A 24738-nucleotide genomic window follows, 5' to 3' on the forward strand; every position below is an offset into this window, starting at 1 on the left:
ATCACAAAGGTGTTTGGGGCAGTATTTCTCAAGTTCCAAAAAATTGTGATGGGTTGTATTACATTATGTAAACAATGTGACCAAGCTGCGCAGATTACTGTTTGATTTGAGAAGGGTGCTCCTCCCTCACCACTTTTGCCCGTTCACGCCATAGCCCGGTAATCTTAATCAAACTCCCTCATTGTATGGAGAGAGCCTAGCATTGTTTTATCTCATACTCCACACTGCTTTGGTGGAAATGTTCATAGAGCCAATTCAACAGCTCAGACACGAGAGGTATGTGGCAGGGTCTACAGTGAATCACGGACTACAAAAGGAAAACCAGCCCCGTCGCGGACCACGATGTCTTGCTCCCAGACAAACTAAACAACTTCTTTGCTCGCTTTGAGGACAATACAGTGCCACCGACACGGCCTGCTACCAAAACCTGTGGGCTCTCCTTCACTTCAGTCAACGTGAGTAAACCATTTAAACGTGTTAACCCTCGCAAGGCTGCCGGTCCAGATGGCATCCCTAGCCGCGTCCTCAGAGCATGCGCAGACCAGCTGGATGGTGTGTTTACGGACATATTCAATCAATCCTTATCCCAGTCTGCTGTTCCCACATGCTTCAAGAGTGCAACCATTGTTCCTGTTCCCAAGAAAGCTAAGATAACTGAGCTAAAGGACTATCGAGCTGTAGCACTCATTTCTGTCATCATGAAGTGCTTTGAGAGACTAGTCAAGGACCATATCACCTCCACCCTACCTGACATCCTAGACCCACTCCAATTTGCTTACCTCCCCGATAGGTTCACAGACGACGCAATCACACTGCCCTAACCCATCTGGCCAAGAGGAATACCTATGTAAGAATGCTGTTCATCGACTACAGCTCAGCATTTAACACCATAGTACCCTCCAAACTCGTCATTAAGCTCGAGATCCTGGGTCTCGACCCCACTTTGTGCAACTGGGTCCTGGATTCCTGACAGGCCGCCCCAAGTGGTGAGGATATGAAACAACATCTCCACCCCGCTGATCCTCAACACTGGGGCCCCACAAGTGTGCATTCTCAGCCCTCTCCTGTACTCCCTGTTCACCCATGACTGCGTGGCCATGCACGCCTTCAACTCAATCATCAAGTTTGCAGACGACACTACAGCGGTAGGCTTGATTACCAACAACGACGAGCCTACAGGGAGGAGGTGAGGGCCCTCGGAGTGTGGTGTCAGGAAAATAACCTCACACTCAATGTCAACAAAACAAAGGAGATGATCATGGACTTCAGGAAACAGCAGAGGGAGCAGACCCCTATCCACATCGACGGGACAGTAGTGGAGAAGGTGGAACGTTTTTTAAGTTCCTCGGCGTACACATCACGGACAAACTGAAATGGTCCACCCACACAGACAGCGTGGTGAAGAAGGCGCAGCAGTGCCTCTTCAACCTCAGGAGACTGAAGAAATTTGGCTTGTCACCAAAAACACTCACAAACAGCATCCTGTCGGGCTGTATCACCGCCTGGTACAGCAACTGCTCCGCCCACAACCGTGAGGCTCTCCAGAGGGTTGTGAGGTCTGCACAACGCATCACCGGAGGCAAATGATCTGCCCTCCAGGACAGCTAAACCACCCGATGTTACAGGAAGGCCATAAAGATCATCAAGGACAACAACCACCCGAGCCACTGCCTGTTCACCCCGCTATCATCCAGAAGGCGAGGTCAGTACAGGTGCATCAAAGCTGGGACCGAGAGACTGAAACACAGCTTCTATCTCAAGGCCATCAGACTGTTAAACAGCCATCACTAACATTGAGTGCTAGCCACTTTAATAATTACAAATTGGATGTAATAAATGTATCACTAGCCACTTTAAACAATGCCACTTTATATAATGTTTACATACCCTATATTACTCATTTCATATGTATATACTGTACTCTATACCATCTACTGCATCTTGCCGTTCAGCCATCGCTCATCGATATATTTGTATGTACATATTCTTATTAATTCCTTTACACTTGTATAATGTAGTTGTTGTGAAATGGTTAGATAACTTGTTAGATATTACTGCATGGTCGGAACTAGAAGCACAAGTATAACCATGTATAGTATAACCATGTATAGTATAACCATGTATAGTATAACCATGCTAACCATGTATAGTATAACCATGTATAGTATAACCATGTATAGTATAACCATGTATAGTATAACCATGCTAACCATGTATAGTATAACCATGTATAGTATAACCATGCTAACCATGTATAGTATAACCATGCTAACCATGTATAGTATAACCATGTATAGTATAACCATGTATAGTATAACCATGCTAACCATGTATAGTATAACCATGTATAGTATAACCATGTATAGTATAACCATGTATAGTATAACCATGCTAACCATGTATAGTATAACCATGTATAGTATAACCATGCTAACCATGTATAGTATAACCATGCTAACCATGTATAGTATAACCATGTATAGTATAACCATGTATAGTATAACCATGTATAGTATAACCATGCTAACCATGTATAGTATAACCATGTATAGTATAACCATGTATAGTATAACCATGTATAGTATAACCATGCTAACCATGTGTATGTGACAAATAACATTTGATTTGTTTCCATTGGACCTTTAATATTTTTGTTGGTGTCACGTTCTGACCTTTATTTCCTGTGTTTTGTATTTAGTTAGTATGGTCAGGGCGTGAGTTGGGTGGGCAGTCTATGTTTGTTTTTCTAGGTTTTGGGAATTTCTATGTTTCGGCCTAGTATGGTTCTCAATCAGAGGCAGGTGTCATTGGTTGTCTCTGATTGAGAATCATACTTAGGTAGCCTGGGTTTCACTGTGTGTTTGTGGGTGATTGTTCCTGTCTCTGTCTTTGCACCAGATAGGACTGTTTTGAGTTTTCACATTTCTTGTTTTTTGTAGTCAGTTGTTCATGTGTACCTTAACGCATTAAAAAGAACCATGGACAATTACCACGCCGCGTATTGGTCCTCTGATCCGTTTCGCCTCTCCTCTTCGGAAGAAGAGGAGGAAATTCATTACAGTTGGATTATTAACAGGGTTGAGTAGGTTACTTTCTAAATGTAATCTGTTACTGTTACTAGTTATCTGTCCAAAAGTATAATCAGTAATGTAATTTTTGGATTACCTAAACTCAGTAACATAATCTGATTACATTCAGTTCATTTTTGATTACTTTCCCCTTAAAAGGCATTAGACTTATTAGCAGCAGTTGCAAGGGCACATTTTTCACTGGTTGTCCACTGGTTTCAAAAACAATGATCGATAGGCAGCTTAAACTTCTTGAATGCAACCATTATTGGGTTGAAATACACATCTAGATTTGTGAACAGCCGTCCACAACAACCACAATCTGTAAGGCGCAAATAGCTAACTGAGAGAGCAGCAGTGTGATTCACATCAATGCGCTATGTAGATAATAATAATAAGTGTCATCCGTATCGCTGTAGACGACACCCCTGCTGTAACGTACTTCCTCCTCTTCGACTGCCCACCCCAACTCACGCCCTGACCATACTAAAACAAAGAATACAAATAACAGAACTATGGTCAGAACGTGACAACTGCTGTCATCCTTACCTCCAAGCATTTATTCAAGTTGGATCATCTTTGGATGCTGACAGCAGTCGTACCATTTGAAGACACAGCTTGGACTATAGCGTAAAAAAAGCCTATTTAGGAAACTTCTTTTCTGAATTTGAAGTCATCTAGTTTTTTAAAAGTATCTGTAATCCGATTACAATATTTTTGCTGGTAACATAACGGATTACAGTTACCATTTTACTTTGTTAATCCCTTACATGTAATCCGTTACTCCCCAACCCTGATTACATATTCGTCGCCAGATCCACTGGCTCCAGGTCATCTACAAGGCCATGCTAGGTAAAGCTCCGCCTTATCTCAGTTCACTGGTCACGATGGCAACACCCATCCGTAGCACGCGCTCCAGCAGGTGTATCTCACTGATCTTCCCTAAAGCCAACACCTCATTCGGCCGCCTTTCGTTCCAGTACTCTGCTGCCTGTGACTGGAACGAATTGCAAAAATCGCTGAAGTTGGAGACTTTTATCTCCCTCACCAACTTCAAACATCAGCTATCTGAGCAGCTAACCGATCGCTGCAGCTGTACATAATCTATTGGTAAATAGCCCACCCATTTTCACCTTCCTCATCCCCACAGTTTTTATTTATTTACTTTTCTGCTCTTTTGCACACCAATATCTCTACCTGTACATGACCATCTGATCATTTATCACTCCAGTGTTAATCTGCAATATTGTAATTATTCGCCTACCTGCCTTTTGCACACATTGTATATAGACTCCCCTTTTTTTCTACTGTGTTATTGACTTGTTAATTGTTTACTCCATGTGTAACTCTGTGTTGTCTGTTCACACTGCTATGCTTTATCTTGGCCAGGTCGCAGTTGCAAATGAGAACTTGTTCTCAACTAGCCTACCTGGTTAAATAAAGGTGAAATAAAAAAATAAAATAATTAATTAATTTATTGACTTGAATTATTTTCCATTGGATTACACATTTCCTTGGACTTGCACTTCAGGTAGGACTAAGGTTGTCCGTTATTTAGATGTAGCTCTCTGCAGTGTTTGACCCTGACAGGTCTCTTCATTTGTTGATGATTGAATTAGACTTTAGTTCCTTATGTTGAACCCCCATAACAGAGGCAGACCTCTGTCACACATGTGTGTAAAGAGAAGATGGACAGCCCCAACTTTTAAAGTACTCCTTATGTCATTTTTGAGGTATCTGTACTTTACTATTTATATTATTGACAACTTTTACTTCTACTTTACTACATTCCTAAAGAAAATGTCCTTTTTACTCCACACATTTTCCCTGACACCCAAAAGTACTTGTAAAATGTTGAATGCTTAGCAGGACAGGAAAATATTCCATTCACTCACTTATAAAGAGAGTATCCCTACTGCCTCTGATCTGGCGGACTCACTAAACACACACGCTTCGTTTGTAAATTATGTCTGATTGTTGGAGCGCGCCCCTGGCTATCTGTGAATTTTAAAAAACAATACAATTGTGTCGTCTGGTTTGCTTCATATAAGGAATTTGAAATGGTTTATACTTTTACTTTTGATACTTAACTATAATTGAGCAATTACATGTACTTTTAAAACCAAATACTTTCAGACTTTTACTCAAGTACTATTTTACTGGGTGACTTTCATTTTCTATTAAGGTATCTTTATTCTTACTCAAGTATGACAATTGGGTACTTTTTCCACCACTGGTCTCAACATGATTGTAATAAGGTCTGGACCTCTCTAGTAACCTATGCCACTGGGCCTCATCAGCCACACACAGAGGCCCTGGGAGGAGACATATAATGACCTAGTCAAAATATAGCCCTGTTTCCACCGTGAGTCCCGGGGCGGCTAACAACACCCACGCGGCGCCATGCTCTCGTCATTATTGCACACTTCCCTTCCCGGCTGTGAACGCCCAGACTCATTCCGGCAAATTAACCAGTGAAGTCTCCGAGAAAGCCTGTGGTTAAGCCCCAAGTCTGCCATCAGCTACTGTAGCTAGAATGGGCAGTAAGTGCTCAGCCTGACTACTATTAGTTCTAATGGAAAACTCTTCACTCCCCTGTCAGGCTGGCTATTGATGGGCCTCCACGCAGAACCTTTTGAACCCATCTCCCCTGAGATGTTCTGGCTCTCTGTCTGCCTGGGAGAAGGGTTGTAAATTACAATCTGTGCTGCTGTGCACTAGCCGGGCTGGGATGGCTGGGGAGGGCCCAAAGTGTACGAATGAGTCATGGCGGTGTCGATGGTTTATTAAATTTGTGTACCGGGGCTTTTGACAGATGTCGTTTTTTAATGAGATGACAAAAAAAACAGAGTGGGAGCAGGCTGCTTAGATACAACATGCACAGAAAGATGGGGGAGTGTTCTCTATGGTGATTAGTTTCACACAGACTTGAGGATAAATTATGTTGAGAAATTTGTTGGCTCATTTTGAAATATGTGAGGGGAAAATGCCATGGTTAGTCAGGGCTGGTTCTACTCCCCCACCGCGCGGGCAAAACATTTTAGTGCCCCCCCCCCCGTCTTGACGTAGGAGAGAAAAATGGACGTTCTAAAGTCAATTTCGTGCAATTCTATCCATTTTTCCATGACTTATGCCATGATTTCTGAGTGAGAGTGACAGAATCAATGGGGGGCCCCCTGGAGGTCAGGGCCCCTGGGCACACGCACTGAGTGACTGGTCGGTATTACTACAAGTTTAGACAGCTGGCTAGTTTATTTTCCAATCTAAAAATTGTTAGCTGACATGGCTAATTGAATGACTATCAATGACTGACATAAGAGAAAAATAGCTGATGCACAAACAAAATTTGAACTTGCACCTTCTACTTGTATTCTTACTATTCTAACTCTCAACAGTAAGTTGAGACCCCAACTTAGTTCTCACTTATGTCACTTATACCTGCATGGTTTCATGGAGTATTGATTAAATTGGCCTATTTCATTGGCCTATTACTGAAAAACGTATGAAATTAAAATTGATTTATAGCCGGTAATTAAAAAGTGCTGGGCCTCTATCTCTGCTTGCGATCATTAAAAATGCCCCTGCATAGGTGTTTATGACTCAAAACCTATTAACGGTGCTCCGTAACCCCACAGAATGCCCTATGCACGGAGGCTATATGCAAATAAATAAATAATGTAATTACACAATAAGAAGCAATAAACTGTATTGGTTCTGTGCAGCTTCATCATAAGATTGTTTCGTGGCAGGTATGATGTATACATGCGGTAGCATATACACTCAGCAATCATAAATGTCAACATCCTGAAAGTAAAAGTAGCCCTTATCTCTCTGTCATGCACACACACACACTCCTAAACACCTGATGCACCGACGCCCACTCCCCCCAGATTCAAAGCCCGGAGCGAGCACGCATGGATAAGATGTATCCCACCACACAGCCACCAGTGTTAAGCATGCTTTAGAAATAGAGGTGCGAATGTTAAAACTTCAACGGAATTGGGATTGTTAATGTTAAGAAAAAATCCCTTACCCAAAAACAGTGTTATTCACAGAGAGTTGTTCTTCAACCTCAGGAGGCTGAAGAAATTTGGCTTGTCACCAAAAACACTCACAAACTTCTACAGATGCACAATCTAGAGCATCCTGTCGGGCTGTATCCTCGCCTGGTACGGCAACTGCTCCGCCCACAACCGTAAGGCTCTCCAGAGGGTAGTGAGGTCTGCACAACGCATCACCGGGGGCAAACTCCCTGCCCTCCAGGACACCTACACCACCCGATGTCACAGGAAGGCCATAAAGATCATCAAGGACAACAACCACCCGAGCCACTGCCTGTTCACCCCGCTATCATCCAGAAGGAGAGGTCAGTACAGGTGCATCAAAGCTGGGACCGAGAGACTGAAAAACAGCTTCTATCTCAAGGCCATCAGACTGTTAAACAGCCACCACTAACATTGAGTGGCTGCTGCCAACACACTGACTCAACTCCAGCCACTTTAATAATGGGAATTGATGGGAAATTATGTAAAATATATCACTAGCCACTTTAAACAATGCTACCTAATATAATGTTTACATACCCTACATTATTCATCTCATATGTATACGTATATACTGTACTCTATATCATCTACTGCATCTTTATCACTAGCCACTTTAACTATGCCACTTTGTTTACATACTCATCTCATATGTATATACTGTACTCAATACCATCTACTGTATCTTGCCTATGCCGCTCTGTACCATCACTCATTCATATATCTTTATGTTCATATTCTTTATCCCCTTACACTTGTGTCTATAAGGTAGTAGTTTTGGAATTGTTAGCTAGGTTACTTGTTGGTTATTACTGCATTGTCGGAACTAGAAGCACAAGCATTTCGCTACACTCGCATTAACATCTGCTAACCATGTGTATGTGACAAATAACGATTTGATTTGATTTGATTTAGGAGGTCCTTCACGTGTGAGATAAGTAAGATGTTTGAAAAAAATCTATTCACGATGAGAAAAAAAATGTGTAGAAGCCTTTGAACTTGGTGCTACAATGTTCTATATGCAATCCAATCACACAATGCTGGGTTGTCAATCAAAATGCTGGGTTGTCAATCAAATATTTTTGATGTACTTTTTGAGTCATGAAAGCGGAAGACATCGCAAAGCAGTTATGAGATCTGAGACTTGCAAAATACTCTCTCTCAAAACCATACATTTGCAGATAGAACCAGGGGTGTTTCTAGGATTTGAAGACATTGGGGGCTTAGCCCAAAGCCAGCATGGGGGATAAAAGTAAACAACTGTTTTTAATAGTAATTTCACAGGCTTTTTCACCTCACCTGCAAATGATTTGTAAACCATGTTTGACTTTTTCACCGTCTGTATTTCAGTTCTTATATTTTGTGCAAATAAAACTGAATTAAAACCTATAGTCTGACTGTCTGTGTACTCAATTCACCTATGTTCTCTTTCAATGTGCCCTCTTCTGTTGCTGTCTCAGTGTCTTGTTTGTTACTGTCTCCTATGTCTATCCTCTTCTGTTATGGACTGTTCTGTTCTTCTGGTGTCTCTCCATCATATCATATTCTTCTATTGCTGTCTATGTGTCTTGTCTGGTTTCACTCTCCATCATTTCCTCTTCTTTTGCTGTTTCTGTGTCGTGTCTAGTGTGCCGGTCGTTTTGCAACCCAAAACGGTCAAGGGGATACTGGGGTAGCTGAACTTGTTTTGGGCCTGTGTCTGGGTTACCTAAATCATCCTTTTCCCTACCATTTGCCCCTGGCTACTGCTGTTGTAAATGTTCCACTGGACTGCTGTTCTCATCTGTCCTCCTTTGCTCATCTGAAAGCAAGCAAGGTAGGGGTGCAACATGTCATTAGTTAGTTTTAAAGGGTGACTACACGTCTTGATTTGGCCTCGTTTCAGATTTGGTTCATTAACAAAGGCTAGCGGCCATGGCTGAAATTAAACGCGAGCTGGTTTCGGGGTTGTGATTTGATGCGGGTGTGTGTGTTCGCAGGTGGGAGGAGTTAGCCAAACTTTTTCACCAATTAGCTTCAGCTGTCTGGTGTGCGACCTGACTTTGACTTTGGATAGCCCATCTCTGGGGCTAGTTAGGGACCGTCAATAAATTACACAATGTAAATTGGACAATATTTTCATGTTGCACACCTCTCAGTTTTCTCATTAAATGCTTTTAATATTTGTATATGAATTTCTACAATTTATAGTTGGTTTCAAGTTTTTCAGTTACCGTATACTGACACGACCAGGGCAAGTAATCTGTAAGGAAAAAATGTCAAGTGTCTACGTAACAGTGCAACACAACTCCAAACATGATAGATAAGAAGCTACATAGCCCCTAGACTATATGAATATAAAAAGACATGAGCACAAAAAAAATGTACCTGTACAATGGAAATTATACGACCTCTATTATTCATTTCATTACTTCTACCAGGTAATTTGAGATGTTAAGATATCCTCAAAGGTTATGTAATCTTAAGGGCCTATGTATTTTTCACTGTTTTGTTCACCTTCAGTCGAACTACAAAGCTGGCCATCTTTTCCCCTCTCTTCATGCTGCCCTTCCCTTTTCTTTCCCCCTTTATTTTACTAGGCAAGTCGGTTAAGAACAAATTATTATTTTCAATGACGGCCTAGGAACAGTGGGTTAACGGCCTGTTCAGGGGTAGAACGATAGATTTGTACCTTGTCAGCTCGGGGATTCGAACTTGCAATCTCTCGGTTACTAGTCCAACGCTCTAACCACTAGGCTACCCTAAGTTCAAGTTTGATTATTCGTCACATACATGGAGTGCACAGTGCAATGAAATGCATACTTGCAGGATCACCTTTCGACAATGCAACAACAGAAAAAGTAATTAGCTAAGTGAATGAAAAGAGTAATAAAAATAAAAGCTCAATGAAATCATTTCACGAAGTGAATAAATGGCTGTTTATTTAAAAATAGTTACATAGCCTATATGGAAATAACAGACATGAGCTAAGCATGTTTACCTGTAGAATGGAATACGGCCTGTATGATTATTTTACTTTGTCAGTTCTACCACTTTAAACAGGGTTAAATATAATGTTGTCGTAAAGTTCCGCTTCAGTCCACACTATCAGAAGTCCCAAAACATTATCTTTGGTCTGAGCTCGACACGCTAGCTACAGACACGAAACCCATCAAATACACTTGCTGGAAATAAACACTACGTCTTAATATCATGACTTGTATCGACATTCTCCAGTATCGACTGGGAATAATGATGAGTCAGTAAGTTACAGAGGCATAAATAGCATACCCCCCCCCCTTCCCTCTTATTGTAATGATGAGAGGTTAGCATGTCTTGGGGGTATGATATTTGTGCATCTGTAACTTTCTCACTTATCATTATTCACTTGTTGCATACCGTTTTGTTTGTTTGAACAATAGCAGGAGAAAATACCACCAAATTAAGTTTCATCAACTGCCTAAGGAGCAGGCTAAACGAACCACATGATTTCAGACTATACGCCGCGATAATGATGGAAAGCTGTGGGCTCCGGTTACTTGATACATCTATGTGTGTTCGAAGCACTTCAACACCGGTAAGTCCCTAGCTAACACTTGTTTGTATCTAACTAGCTATGTGTATTGTCTGTGTAAACCTGGAAATTCCACCAAGTAGGTGGAAATATCGCCATAGGCTACTTTGGGCCATTTGGTAGGGCTATCTCCCCAGCTGGTCTACAGCAAGTTGAAAGCACATACAGTGGCTTTGGAAAGTTATTCAGACCCCTTGACTTTTCCACATTTTGTTAGGTCACAGCCTTATTCTAACATGTATTAAATAGTTTTTTTCCCCTCATCAATCTACACAAGTACAGCATTAAAAAAAAATATCACATTTACATAAGTATTCAGACCCTTTACTCAGTACTTTGTTGAAGCACCTTTGACAGCGATTACAGCCTCAAGTCTTCTTGGGTATGACACTACACTATAAGCTTGGCACACGTGTATTTGGGGAGTTTCTCCCATTCTTCTCAGCAAATCCTCTCAAGCTCTTTCAGGTTGGATGGGGAGTGTTGCTGCACAGTTATTTTCAGGTTACTCCAGAGATGTTCGATTGGGTTCAAGTCCGGACTCTGGCTGGGCCACTGCAGGACATTTGGAGACTTGTCCCGAAGACACTCCTGCATTGTCTTGGCTGTGTGCTTAGGGTCGTTATCCTGTTGGAAGGTGAACCTTCGCCACAGTCTGAGGACCTGAGCACTCTGGAACAAGTTTTCATCAAGGATCTCACTGTACTTTGCTCCATTCATCTTTGCCTCGATCCTGACTAGTCTCCCAGTCCCTGCCACTGAAAAACATCCCCACAGCATGATGCTGCCATCACCGTGCTTCACAGTAGGGATGGTGCCAGGTTTCCTCCAGACATGACGCCTGGCATTCAGGCCAAAGAGTTCAATCTTGGTTTCATCAGGCAAGAGAATTTTGTTTGGTCTGAGAGTCTTTAGGTGCTTTTGGCAAACTCCAAGTGGGCTGTCATGTGCCTTTTCCTGAGGAGTGGCTTCACTCTACCATAAAGGCCTGATTGGTGGAGAGCTGCGGAGAAGGTTCTCCCATCTCTATAGCTGTCAGAGTGACCATTGGGTTCTTGGTCACCTCCCTGACCAAGACCCTTCTCCCCTGATTGCTCAGTTTGGCCAAGCGGCCAGCTCTAGGAAGAGTCTTGGGGGTTCCAAACTTCTTCCATTTAAGACTGATGGAGGCCACTGTGTCTCGGAGCTCTACGGACAATTCCTTTGACCTCATGGCTTGGTTTTTGTTCTGAAATGCACTGTCAACTGTGGTACCTTATATAGACAGTTGTGTGCCTTTCCAAATCATGTCCAATCAATTGAATTTACAACAGGTGGATTCCAATCCAGTTGTAGAAACATCTCAAGGATGATCAATGCAAACAGGATGCACCTGAGCTCAATTTCGTGTCTCATAGCAAAGGGTCTGAATACTTATGTAAATGTGCTATTTTTGTTTTTTGCACAAATGTATAAAAACCTATTTTCACTTTTTCATTAAGGGGTATAGATTGAGGCATTTTTTATTTATTTAATCCATTTTAGAATAAGGCAGTAACGTAACAAAATGTGGAAAAAGTCAAGGGGTCTAAATACTTTCCGAAGGCACTGTATAGGCAAGCAAACAGGATTAAACTTTCCCAAGTACCTAGACCGTTCAAAGGGTAGGCGAAGACGGGAAGTAGTTACGCGACATATCTAAGACTAGTAAATTAGATCGAGATGAACTTCTCTCGCTAGCCAGTCAGCTAACCGGCGAAAACGCTAAGGGTTAACAAACAGTGACTTAAGTATAATGTGGCAGCTTTACTGTCAGTGTTAGCAGGTCGGGTAACAAATTGGAGTGGCAGAATAAGTATCATGCAAATTGTTTGTTGTTGTGACTGCCAAGTGTGTTAATAACGACACGTGAAGCTGCTGAAAACGTTTCTTGAAACGACAAAAAAGCGTCACTAGTTATCTTGGGATGACACCAAAGTTAGGCTAATTACATGGGAGTAACGGGAGTACCCTACTCGGGGGGCGTGGCCACATTAAGCTCTGTTGTCGAGTAGAAAGAACGTCATTGCCCCCTAGTGGTCATATGCAATAGGATGCAGTCTGACCATATTTTGCATTGCGAATTCATATGGAACGATAAGAAAAATGCATACAATTCTAAACGGGGAAAACCGATAGATCAATTGCTGTTTACAATTTTTTGAATTCTCCACTTGTCACATCCTTATTTACAAAACGAAAGCAGTGGCCATATGGGCATCACAGCAGCGGCTTGATCACACAGGCACGCACTCGCTAGCACTGTTACATAACAGGCAGCCCACATTCCTGCTGCCTGCTGCCTCTCTTGGTCAGAAGATTAAGAGGCTGTTAAAAAGAATTGCTATGGCTCTCTGAGAGGATTATTTCACACTTTCAGCTCACCAAACACACATTCGCACGGATACACACACGCACACACACAGTCACTCAAACACAAGTACGTTCACACACACACATCCGTCACGTGTGTGTGTGTGTGTGTGTGTGTGTGTGTGTGTGTGTGTGTGTGTGTGTGTGTGTGTGTGTGTGTGTGTGTGTGTGTCCAGCCAAGCCCTTAGCTGCTTGTATTCTGGGATTACAATACATTTTGTATTTCTAAATAAAGGCTCTCACACTAATCTTCTGGTTAACATTCATTGGTGCCATTGCCAAGTCTTAAACCCCAAAACAATGTTTAGTGGCATTTTTCCACTGACAAAATAATCATGCTCTATTTTTGGGAGATATCATTCTGCCTGCAACAGGGCTCAGCGCTGCCTGCAACAGAGCGCAGTGACTGACTGCACATACTAGCTCACTGGAAATATGAAATAGGAAGCATATTGAACTTTATGCTGAAATGCGATTAGACTTTAGAAGTGTGTGCAGTGACTGGACACAGATAAGACCAAACCTGAAACAAATGGAATATTAAGCCTAAAAGTACGTGCATATCCCTATGCAAAGTACGGATAAGAGACCTGTCTCAACTGAACAAGCCTCATCAAAATGACAACACTGAAAAGTCTCTCAGCTCCATGTTGACCTGTTTTCTATTGAAGCTACTGCAGATCAAATCAAATTTCATTTGTCACGTGCGCCGAATACAAAAACCTCACAGTGAAATGCTTACTTTACAAGCCCTTATTAACCAACAATGCAGTTTTAAGAAAAATAAGTGTTAAGATGATTGCTACCATAGTGAAAGACACAACATATTGCAGCAACAGCGTCTCTACTCTCTCTTCTCTGCATAGAGGGGGGTGCTGTGCATCTCAGAATTCTTAGCAAATTCCAAAGCATTTTGGTGAAATAAGGCACATTTCTACTCAATAGCCCATCAGTGTCCATTCAATCACATATCTTACCGCCACTGCCTCCAGAATCTGCTTGATGACATGGGCAGCATCTCTCTCACTGTAGTAGCCTCTCTCCACGATCCTAAAAGGGCAGAAAGAGCCTAGCGGTCAAACACTGTTCAAACGTTACACAGAGTTACCAAATACCCCACTTTGGAAGAGAGCGGGCCCTCAACTCTGTAGTGAGGGAAAATAATAGGGCCGGGACGATACCAGTACCGCGATACTCGTTAGTATCGTGGCAAGGAAACAAAACACGAAGCGAGTTGAATGTATTTAGGAAAACAGCCCTAATGTTGGGAACAAACATCATTATGTTGTCATCCAGAGTCACATGTATTTATTTTCCAAGCTACAGCACACAGTGTTTTACAAACACTAGGTTTTTACAAATAGTGTGCTTAGTGTTTTCATTTTTGCCATGGAAGAAATATTGCGATACTGGTATTGTCACAGACCCGATAATAGGTACTTGTTACTGTCAAACATTCATAAGCCTATAAGATGATAGGAGGATAACGAGTTTAACAGACAATTTAATTTGGCTATTATACAAAAACAATTAAAAAATAGAGATGATTGATTATTCATGATGAGTTTTACAGATGGGTGGGGTATTTGCTCAAACCACAGTGTTCTAATCGGTTTCCTGGCAACAGTGCTGGTGAGGGCCATTACAAACATAATTTTCTATTCCTTTTATGCTCTACATCTCAATAACGCCTGTGTCATAAATTGCTGCTAATGACAAAGCAGGCAAATGGAACAGGGGGACTGAGTGAGGCCACTGACTCCACCTCTGGCCTCGCCGAAGAGAAACCAATTTCAGCAGGGATATAGGGTTGAGACTGGGATCGTAAGGGTGGTATATTTTGGGCTTAAGCACCTGTCAAAGAGTTCCCCTCCAGTCACCAGCTCCAAGATGAGGGCGATGTCTGTCTCTGTCTCAAAGATCTCCTTCAGGCGGATCTGAGGTCCAAAAGCCACAGGTAGAAGGGAAGACGAGATTGAGAACTCGCCAAAAATGTTGACAAAGACATAATAAAAAACATTCATGTTACTAAGGTCCCCATTAATGTTCCTTTAATTCACATTCTTAGAAACATTATTATTTATTTTTTTAACAATACAACATATCAAAACCATTGGAGTTGCTAGTATCCTACAAGTCACCACTATTGTTCATGTCCATCATGGCCTGAGAAAAGATAACATTTTAACGTTTATAAGCGGCGTATTGGATCAAATAAAGTGACCGCTTACAATATTCGGGTGGGAAAGTCGCAGCAGGACACCAATTTCAGTCCGCACTATTTTCTTGTCGATCTGAAATGGGAAGAACGAGAATGAGAGCCCCCATTATGATCCTGTCATTGTAACTATAAAATGGCCGATGGACTCACAGTCTTCTTGAGGACCTTTGCAGCATAGGGCTTCTGTGTCTTCTTCTCCTCCGTGCGAAACACCACTGACGTGGCCCCCCTAGGAAGAAGGTCAACCGGTCAACGTCGATGGCTACGATTTATATGGTTCTCTCTATGGGGCAATGATTCAGCATTGTACCTCAAGTTCTACTCGTGAACTGCTTATGAATCATAAGTAAGTACAATGTCATTTGCTCATCAAACGTAACACTCAAAAGCTGACATCCACCTCAAGCACTACAATAACAACTCCACGGTGAGCCATTCGATGCAGCATCCATCTACATGCTTATTGCTAACACTGATAAATCCAACAGTTGTGAAGGAAAACATGCAGGAAAAGAAAGCATTTCAAAGCCATGGCACGATTTACATGAGAGGGCAGAGGGTAGCGCTAAGTACGAGCTGAAACCGCGAGTAATCTGTTAATACGTGACTGGGCTGTCTCGTGTTGTCTGTTGCTTTTAAATCGACTTGGGAATCTAGAGATAATGCCCTGGCCCAGCGTGTATCTTTATTAGTTCGAACTAGGGAAAGCAGTAGCGGCAGAAGACACAGCAGCAGCTGAGCTGCGGGTTGCCTAGGACAACTGGAGCACCACATGTATCTTGCTTCACTTGAACAGTCTATATGACCTCACACATACAGATGGTTATGTGTTCTGGTGCTCTATCTATATGATATACGTTCATCAGTAGAGTCCCACTGTTTCATATCTGTATTTTGCTATATCTCAACATTGAAAGGTGTATTCTTTTTTTATCAATGTGTGTTCAAATTCAGTTGAGCCGTTGAAGAAATAGAGGCCTTTGTAGCAATAGTATTTTCTCAGGATTTACTAATCCGCTTCGATACCAGTATACCATCATCAAGTGAGCTATCGATATGTACATTTGTACAATCATTACTATTCAATACCGCCAGCATAACTGGTATTTTGGTCAATTAGAATCGGATGTGGATTGTGTAAAACTGGACGAGGTCGTTATTAAGAGGGCGGTCAGAATAAAACCACACAGTGGAATAAGGAGGGAGTACTGGCAGCAGCCAGCAGCTATCTAATCTGGGACTTCCCCTCAGTAGTATCCCTATGGGGGCACTCGGCATTTGCCCTGCTTAGGAAATGATTCCGTTTCTCCAGCAGTCCTGCTACTGCTAATACAATCCAGGCATAATCATCCCCCAGCCCTCTCGACACCACTCTCATAGCTGTAGGGTCTCCTTGGTAACCAGGACAACTCTCCTTGAAAAGTAGACCCCTAACAACTGTGCACACCCTTATATGGGGAGGCTGGGGGAAGCTGAGAGTAAGCTGTGTATGTTTACATGCATGAAGCAAGTACCAGTGGCTGAACTGGCCTATTGTTTACGATCGATCTGCCGACTGTAGATGGATCCTCAAATGTCGATCACAGATGATTCATTCAGTAATCGTCCGTATCGGAGTCAATATGCGCTGTTGGTGTTCAATTGTTACTGCTAATTCTAGCAAACGGTGGCCCTACTTGAAGTAATAACCATATCATTTGATTTGGATCTGGTGTTATGGGTTTGAGTCCTGTAAAGGGACGTGCGGACAGCTTTCTGAACACTTGGTATACAGTTTGTTATACCGCTGACAGTGAGATCTCTCCCTGCTGTCTCACACGGAACTCCCCAAGGGACAAAATGGGTGCCTGTCCATTATACATGCAGTTGCGGGTGAGGAGAAGAGAACTGTTACATACATTTAAGTGTGGCGTGAAATAAGGTTTCATATAAAGGCACAGGCGCATTGGTGCTGCATACTGTTCCACAGTATATCCAACGGAAATATGACACCTGATTCACATTATATGGCCAACCCTAACTGCACTGTGCCGTTTCAGATATTCTCTCACACTGTCCCAGCAACTACGGCGGATGTGTAACCAGGCCAGCCCAGTACAGCTCTGCTTGGCATAGATTATTTTCCCCCCTTTAGTGTGAATTAGCAATTACAGTGAGCCGGTGTTTTGAGTCAGAACCATGGACATGGTGGGATTATCGTTGTTTACGCCTGCTGACGAATGGCTTCATCAAACGCATGAATACCCAGAAGGGCTCCAATTGCCACTCCATCTGTCAGTCAGACCCTCAAACTTCCACAGACCACTGACACCCACTCCAAGTGACAAATATTGACATGTTGACATTGTCAATCTGGATGTGATGTAAGAGTGTACTTAAGCCAGACTCGTGTGGATGGAGGGGAGGGGAGGGGTCAGAGGTAGTGGGAGATTCCATATAGAGCCTCTGAAAATGGTCCGTAACACCTGTTTCCTCCATACTTGCACTAATCCCTTCACGTTTCACTGTTGTCCAGTGCGAAGCCACGTGTTGCTCCCATTACAATGAGAGGTCATATCCATAGCAAACACAGTGGGCTGTTTTACCCCTCTGACAGAGTGAAGATCATGTTTTGACACATGTTGATTGTGTCTTGGCATCAAGGTTAGTCGGCTACTTATGAGGTGAGATGATGGGAGAGAAATTGTCACTTGTTAACAGGAGGAGCTGTCCATGGTGCTGAACTATGCATATGCAATTGATACCTCGTTCTGAACTGGTCTAAAATATGTGTTCTGTCTGTCCTGTCAGAGAATCAAACCTAATCCATGTGTAATACACAGTAGATAAATACTGAAATTGTAAACATGGTAATTCAAAATGTACAGTCTCGCTATAGCCATAACCTAATGAAATACTATTGGATGAAATTCCACTGATATGTTTTTCTGCAGTACATGAACCAGAAGCAAGCCCTTTTGATAGTCATGAAGGTCATGATGCTGGTGGTATTTACTGCATGCATTGGAGTCAATAAAGGCACAGACTACAGTACTCTACCTTCCCAGTTCCGGACCCATGGTGTAAAATTCATCCATGGAGACATCTCGGCGCGAGCCATCGACCCAGTATTCCACCGGGGTGGCACCGGAGCGTGAGGTTGGCATGTTGATGTTGGCCAATCACACAACACACAGGATTCCTGAGGAGCGCAAAGCCCAAACTCACACTACTTGCCCTCTTTTTAAGATTACAACGTAATTCTCCGTTTAAATAGAAGGAAGAGAAGGCATTAGTCCTGTGTTGTTGAGTTGTAGTTGGTTAACTACTCTCACCGTTATATTAAGTCAAAGATCAAAGATAATCCGGATGTTTACGTTTCCAGTAAAGCTGCGAAATATATAGTTAGCTCCGATATCAAAATCCTGCAGGCTTCGCTTTACATCTCACCCTTAGTCACTATGCTATATACCACATTACAAAAAAACAGCCATTATTATTCTATTATTGCAATATATCGACACAATTTCATTCGCGCATTCATAGCTATCCTTTACTCGAAGTTTACTGTGCCATATCCAAATGTGTCGCAGCTTCCATCAGGCCTCCCTGTGTGAGTGCCCGAATCCATAAACCTAGTAGCCTAGGCTTTGATCTTCTGCAGCACAATCCCACCCACGACAGCTCACTAATTAAAACATCACTATATCATGCAACGAACCACCTCAATTGTCCATGATACCAGTAGCGTCTGAGGTTCGTGATAAAGAATATTCCATGGTCCGAGGTAGAAAGCTTTATGGTACTAATTAAATCATGATCCGTCAATATGTTTATGTAGTCGCTGTCTTACAATTTGGCAAAATATAGATTTCGTCTCGCGGCTGATGCAGGCTGTACTATTGGTCTTTATGATCTGCCCGCTATACAATATTTGGTATTTCTTTCATCCTCGGTTTGGGTTGGGTAGGTGGTGGCGGTTAGGCTGGTGTTTTCGTGTGTGTGTGTGGGGGGGTCTGTAATCTCAGCTCCACGCCCTCCACAGATTTCTTCCAATCAGTTGCATTTTCACCACAATCTGCGCTGCAATTGGAAGTCAAAACAGTCAATCAAAACCATGTTATTACGCGTGTATCCCACCTGTAAAAGCCCTGGTCCACATATGGCATTGTATGGGGTATATGCAACCTTACATTTCAACAAGCAGACCATTCTGAAAATACTCGACTGATTTTGGATGTCAACAACGCTGGCAATGTCTTTTAATTAACTGATGTGTGGAGGGAACCCCATATCTAATATTTGGCTTCATTATCTTTACTAGAAAGGGGTGAAATGATAGAATACTAGTCTGAATGTTTCATGTGATAATCATGTTCTGCTGTGTACTGTATGCATGCTGAGTTCAGCCGCATCAACTCGGTGGTTATTATGGGTCGTTATTAATATGGTGTAGAGCGTTTGATTTGACTGCTGGGGGGCAGGGATAACTCCAGCTCCGCTAAAACCATTGACAACTACTTGCTGTTTTCGAGGGGATTGCTGAATGCATTTTATAACTATTTGGTTTAAATATCATCACCTGTTAAAGTGCATAGTCTGAAAGAGACCTTCTGTAGCTCAGTTGGTAGAGCATGGCGCTTGTAACGCCAGGGTAGTGGGTTTGATTCCCTGGACCACCCATACGTAGAATGTATGCACACATGACTGTAAGTCGCTTTGGATAAAAGCGTCTGCTAAATGGCATATATTATTATTATTATTAACGAGTATTCCACATTTAGTTCTATCTTCAGAGTTATACAGCAAGTATCCGCATGCTTTTCATGATCAATAAACATACTAGAAATAAGCAATGACGCACGACGGGTATGCAGGGTTTGAGAGTAACGGATTACATAAACGGTAACAGTAATCCGATACATTACCAGCAAAACTATTGTAATGAGATTACAGATACTTTTGAAAAACGACATGATTACTTCGAGGATTACTTTTAAATTCAAAAAGGAGGTTTGCGGAAAAAATCATTGACACTTCTCTCTTTTTTCTCAATGACATTCAATTCAACATTGAAAAAGAGCGCACATGTAAATTTGTTCCACCTGAGCGAGTCTGACCCGAAGTCAGAGACCACTATGATGAGACACCAAATGGGTTTGATGGATCGCGGGAAAAGAGCAGGAATATGCTTTTGTAGGCTACAGTCCAAGCTATGTCTTCGAATGTTACGAATCACACTGCTGCTTTCTCAGTTAGCTATTTGCGCCTTACGGATTGTGGTTGTTGTGGACGGCTGTTCACAAGTCTAAATGTGTATTTGAACCCATTAATTGTTTAATTCAAGAAATTTAAACTGCCTATCAATCATTGTTTTTGAAACCAGTGGACAGTCAGCAAGTGAAAAATGCTCTCTTGCCACAGCTGCACAGTGCGGATCCCAGGCTATGGAATAGAAGTGGGGCTTTTATTGCTAAATTTTTATTGCAAACTTTTGAAAGACTTAAACGGGCAATCTGTAGTTGCTACATCCATTTTTAGACTTATTGTTGGAATTATATATACACTACCGTTCAAAAGTTTGGGGTCACTTAGAAATGTCCTTGTTTTTGAAAGAAAGGCACATTTTTCTGTCCATTCAAATAACACCAAATTGATCAGAAATAACGGTGTAGACATTGTAAATGTTGTAAATTACTATTGTAGCTGGAAACGGCTGCCCATTATCAGCAACCCTCACTCCTGTGTTCCAATGGCACGTTGTGTTAGCTAATCCAAGTTTATAATTTTAAAAGGTTAATTGATCATTAGAAAACCCTTTTGCAATTATGTTAGCACAACTGAAAATTGTTGTCGAGATTAAAGAGGCAATAAAACTGGCCTTTAGATTAGTTGAGTATCTGGAGCATCAGCATTTATGGGTTCGATTAAGGAGGGAGCAGAAGGTGGAAAAGAGACTTGGAATTAAGCAGCAGACACAGAAGAAGAGAAGGTAGAGAGGAGGAAGTGGCAGGATGATGGGTCCTCCAGAAGTTTAGTTTCCCTCCATTTTCACTCAGCTTCCCGCAGCCCTGTTCTCTGAACACGCAGTGAGTCATTGGCCGTGTCTGAAATCTGGCTACATACTTAAACTGCATACTGTGTACTAATCTTACTACAAACTATTTGAAACATACTATTTAGTCAAAACGTTTGTAGTTAGCAACAAATATCAACATACTACTCATCCATACTAAGAAGGTGTCATGAAATGTGCAATCATGCTTGCTCCCCGCTATTAATGTATTCTGGTAGGGCGCATCCCCTATTCTGATTATCAGCTGGTGTCGAACACATGTGGTTGTGAAAAACTATTATCTTCCTCAATAGTGTGCAGGGAATTCTACTAGATGAAAAGCTGAAATGAGTATGACATCCTGACATTTAAAGTATAGTAGATTTTCAAAATTTCACATACTATGAGACGTTATTTTTTTACATACTCAAAACGACCTACTATTTAGGACGCAAGTATGGGTATTTGGACACGACCACTCATCCACCGTGCAGGAATGGCGGGTTCGGCTGGCCAGGAGGAAAGGGGACAGTGGTAGTCAAATGAGGCAGGAAGGGAAGAGAGTAGGGTCGAAGAGGCAGAGTTAGGAGACAGGAGTGAGAAGGATTTAGCAGAAGGACGAGATGATAGGATAGAAGAGGAGAGAGTAGTGGGAGAGGGAGAGCGAAGAGCGCGACAGCACATGACCATCTGGGTAGCGGCTGAGTGGGTAGGGTTGCTGGACAGTTGCTATCAGCTGTTCAGATGTTTCTTCGCCAGCACACATCTCCAAGCCCGGGAGCTTCCGGTTGTTTGAAGCAGCAGAAGCAGGTGCAGATATGCTACCACATTGAGACTCTTCGGACTAAAATGTAGCATTAAATCCTCTGAGCATCCTGAGGGGAGACAGAAGGGAATCATTGGCTCATTTGTGAATAGAGACTAAAAAATTGATGTACTATTAATGTACTCTCATTAAAAAAAATGTTTTTTGAAATATTATAATATGATGCCAAATACTTTTGTATAACGACTTTGTCAGTGTGCTTTGGACCTCAATCAAAGACCAAAGAAATGTGACTCCACAAGGGCAATGAGTCTCAACTGCAGATTTGTTGATTTTCTATTTATTTGCAATTAATAAAAGTACAGATTCAGAGCTTCATAATGATGTATCACAATCTGCAATTGGCGTACTTTCCAGGAAGTAATGCTGACCTCCCTTTTGAAAGTTGAACTCACTTTTGATAAAATGGCCTTCAAAGATTTTGTGATTGTTTTCACACTTGCCCATCAGAATACTATAGCAACCATGTATTTAGAAAAAGGGGTTATTGAGTTGTAGATTCTGTGATGGTTGCAGTTCTCAAAGACGAGGTTGCATTCAATCTAATTAATCAGATCAATGTATTTACTGCACACGAGGGCGGGGTACTGCTTAGTACAGTACCTTCAGAAAGTACTCACACCCTTTGACTTTTTTTTTTTTTGTGTGTTACAAAGTGGGATTAAAATGGATTTAATTGTCATTTTTTGTCAATGGTCTATACAAAATGTTGAAGTGGAAGAAGTATTCCAACATTTGTAAAAAAAATATATAAAAAAATGAATGAAAACTAAAACACTAAATCTTGATTCGATAAGTATTGAAGCCCCTGAGTGAATACATGTTAGAATCACCTTTGTTAGAATCAAGCTCTGTCAGATTGGTTGTTGATCGTTGCTAGACAACCATTTTCAGGTCTTGCCACAGATTTCCAAGCAGACTAAAGTCAGAACTGTAACTCAGACACTCAGGAACATTTACTGTCTTCTTGGTAAGCAACTGCAGTGCAGATTTGGCCTTGTGTTTTAGGTTATTGTCCTGCTGAAAAGGTGAATTCATCTCCGAGTGTCTGGTGGAAAGCAGAGTAAGGACTTCCTCCAGGATGTTACCTGTGCTTCGCTCCATTCCGTTTCTTTTTTTATCCTGAAAAACTTCTCAGTCCTTAACGATTACAAACATACCCATAAAATGCTGCATCCAACTCTATGCTTGAAAATATGGAGAGTGGTACTCAGTAATGTGTTGTATTGAATTTGCCCCAAACATACTGTAACACTTTGTATCCAGGCGAAAAAGGTTAATTGCTTTGCCACATTTTTTGAAATTATTACTTTTGTGCCTTGTTGCAAACAGGACACATGTTTTGGAATAGTTTTATTCTGTACAGGCTTCCTTCTTTTCACTCTGTCATTTGGGTTGTATGGTTCACCCATAGCAGGGCCTTGATGGGCTCGTCAACAGTAACAATGGATGGTGTGGGACCATCAAGCGACATTCTAAATTATGTAGGGATGTCCCCAGAACTAGCTGGGAACTAGACAAAAATCTCAAGGGGACTATGACAGATGTTTTAAACGTCATTGGACACAGGACGGTTCTTGTAACATTCCCATGAAACGTGTGTAGAACATTAATGTCTTGTATTCTGAGAACATGACAACCACGTTCTATGTTTGGTGTGACGTTGATGGAATATTCTCCTAACCCTCAGAAAAATGGACAACATTAATATTGCATATTCTGAGAATGTTAACCGTATTCTGGGTAAGTTCTGTTTGACATTGAGGGAATCTTCTCCTAACTCTAACACCAACACATGCTAAATAGGTTCTCAGGAGGTTTCGCTAACATACATAGAATGTTCCCATAACTAACTGATAACTGGACACTCAAACATCAGGGGAACATTACGGGTAGACATTACAAAAACATTGTTGTAACTCGCATTATTATCCTGTTTGAAATTCAGTCTTACCTTTTTATGCCATGAGCACCCTCGTTGCCAAAACATTGCAGCATAATTTCAACTGAATCCAGACCATTTTCATTCCATTCAGAGCTTTTTTCTATGTTGTTCAGACTGTATTATCACATCTGAGGTTCCTGGCTGTAACGGTCGTCGTATGAAGGAGAAGGTGAGGACCAAGTTGCAGCATGGTATGTGTCCATATTTATTAAAAGGAACATGGAAATAACAAAAATACCAAAGAGAAACGACCGAAAACAGTTCTGGCTGGTGCAGACACACAACAGAAAACAGAAAATAATCACCCACGAAACACTATAGAAAAAAGTATACTTAAATATGGTTCTCAATCAGGGACAACGATTGACAGCTGCCTCTGATTGAGAACCATACCAGGCCAAACACAGAAATAGCAAATCATAGAAAAACTAACATAGACAACCCACCCAACTCACGCCCTGACCATACTAAAACAAAGACATAACAAAAGAACTAAGGTCAGAACATGACAGTACCCCCCCCACCCCCCAAAGGTGCGGACTCCGGCCGCAAAACCTGAACCTATAGGGGAGGGTCTGGGTGGGTGTTTGTCCGCGGTGGCGGCTCTGGCGTGGGACGTGGACCCCACTCCACCATAGTCCTTGTCCGCCTCTTAGC

At 41.9% G+C, this 24738-nt stretch overlaps 1 protein-coding gene across 3 annotated transcripts in view; it reads right to left on the minus strand.

Moving 5' to 3' along the window:
- Positions 1-19246, minus strand: part of LOC118387605 (calcium/calmodulin-dependent protein kinase type IV-like) — a 31136-nt gene extending 11890 nt beyond the window's left edge. The window contains exons 1-6 of one of the 3 annotated variants that reach the window (XM_035776162.1): positions 19109-19246; positions 18316-18457; positions 15427-15505; positions 15287-15349; positions 14910-14992; positions 14033-14105 (exon numbers count right to left, since the gene is read on the minus strand). In XM_035776162.1, coding sequence (XP_035632055.1) covers positions 14033-14105; positions 14910-14992; positions 15287-15349; positions 15427-15505; positions 18316-18422 — 405 coding nt within the window. In that variant the 5' untranslated portion in view covers positions 18423-18457; positions 19109-19246. Of the gene's footprint in view, positions 1-14032; positions 14106-14909; positions 14993-15286; positions 15350-15426; positions 15506-18315 lie in introns of all 3 variants that reach the window. The other 2 variants (XM_035776152.1, XM_035776143.1) reach the window with 2 other exon arrangements.
- Between the last annotated feature and the right edge of the window lie 5492 nt (positions 19247-24738).

The sequence above is a fragment of the Oncorhynchus keta genome, chromosome 1 (genome assembly GCF_023373465.1).
Source record: "Oncorhynchus keta strain PuntledgeMale-10-30-2019 chromosome 1, Oket_V2, whole genome shotgun sequence".
NCBI classification, from domain to species: domain Eukaryota; kingdom Metazoa; phylum Chordata; class Actinopteri; order Salmoniformes; family Salmonidae; genus Oncorhynchus; species Oncorhynchus keta.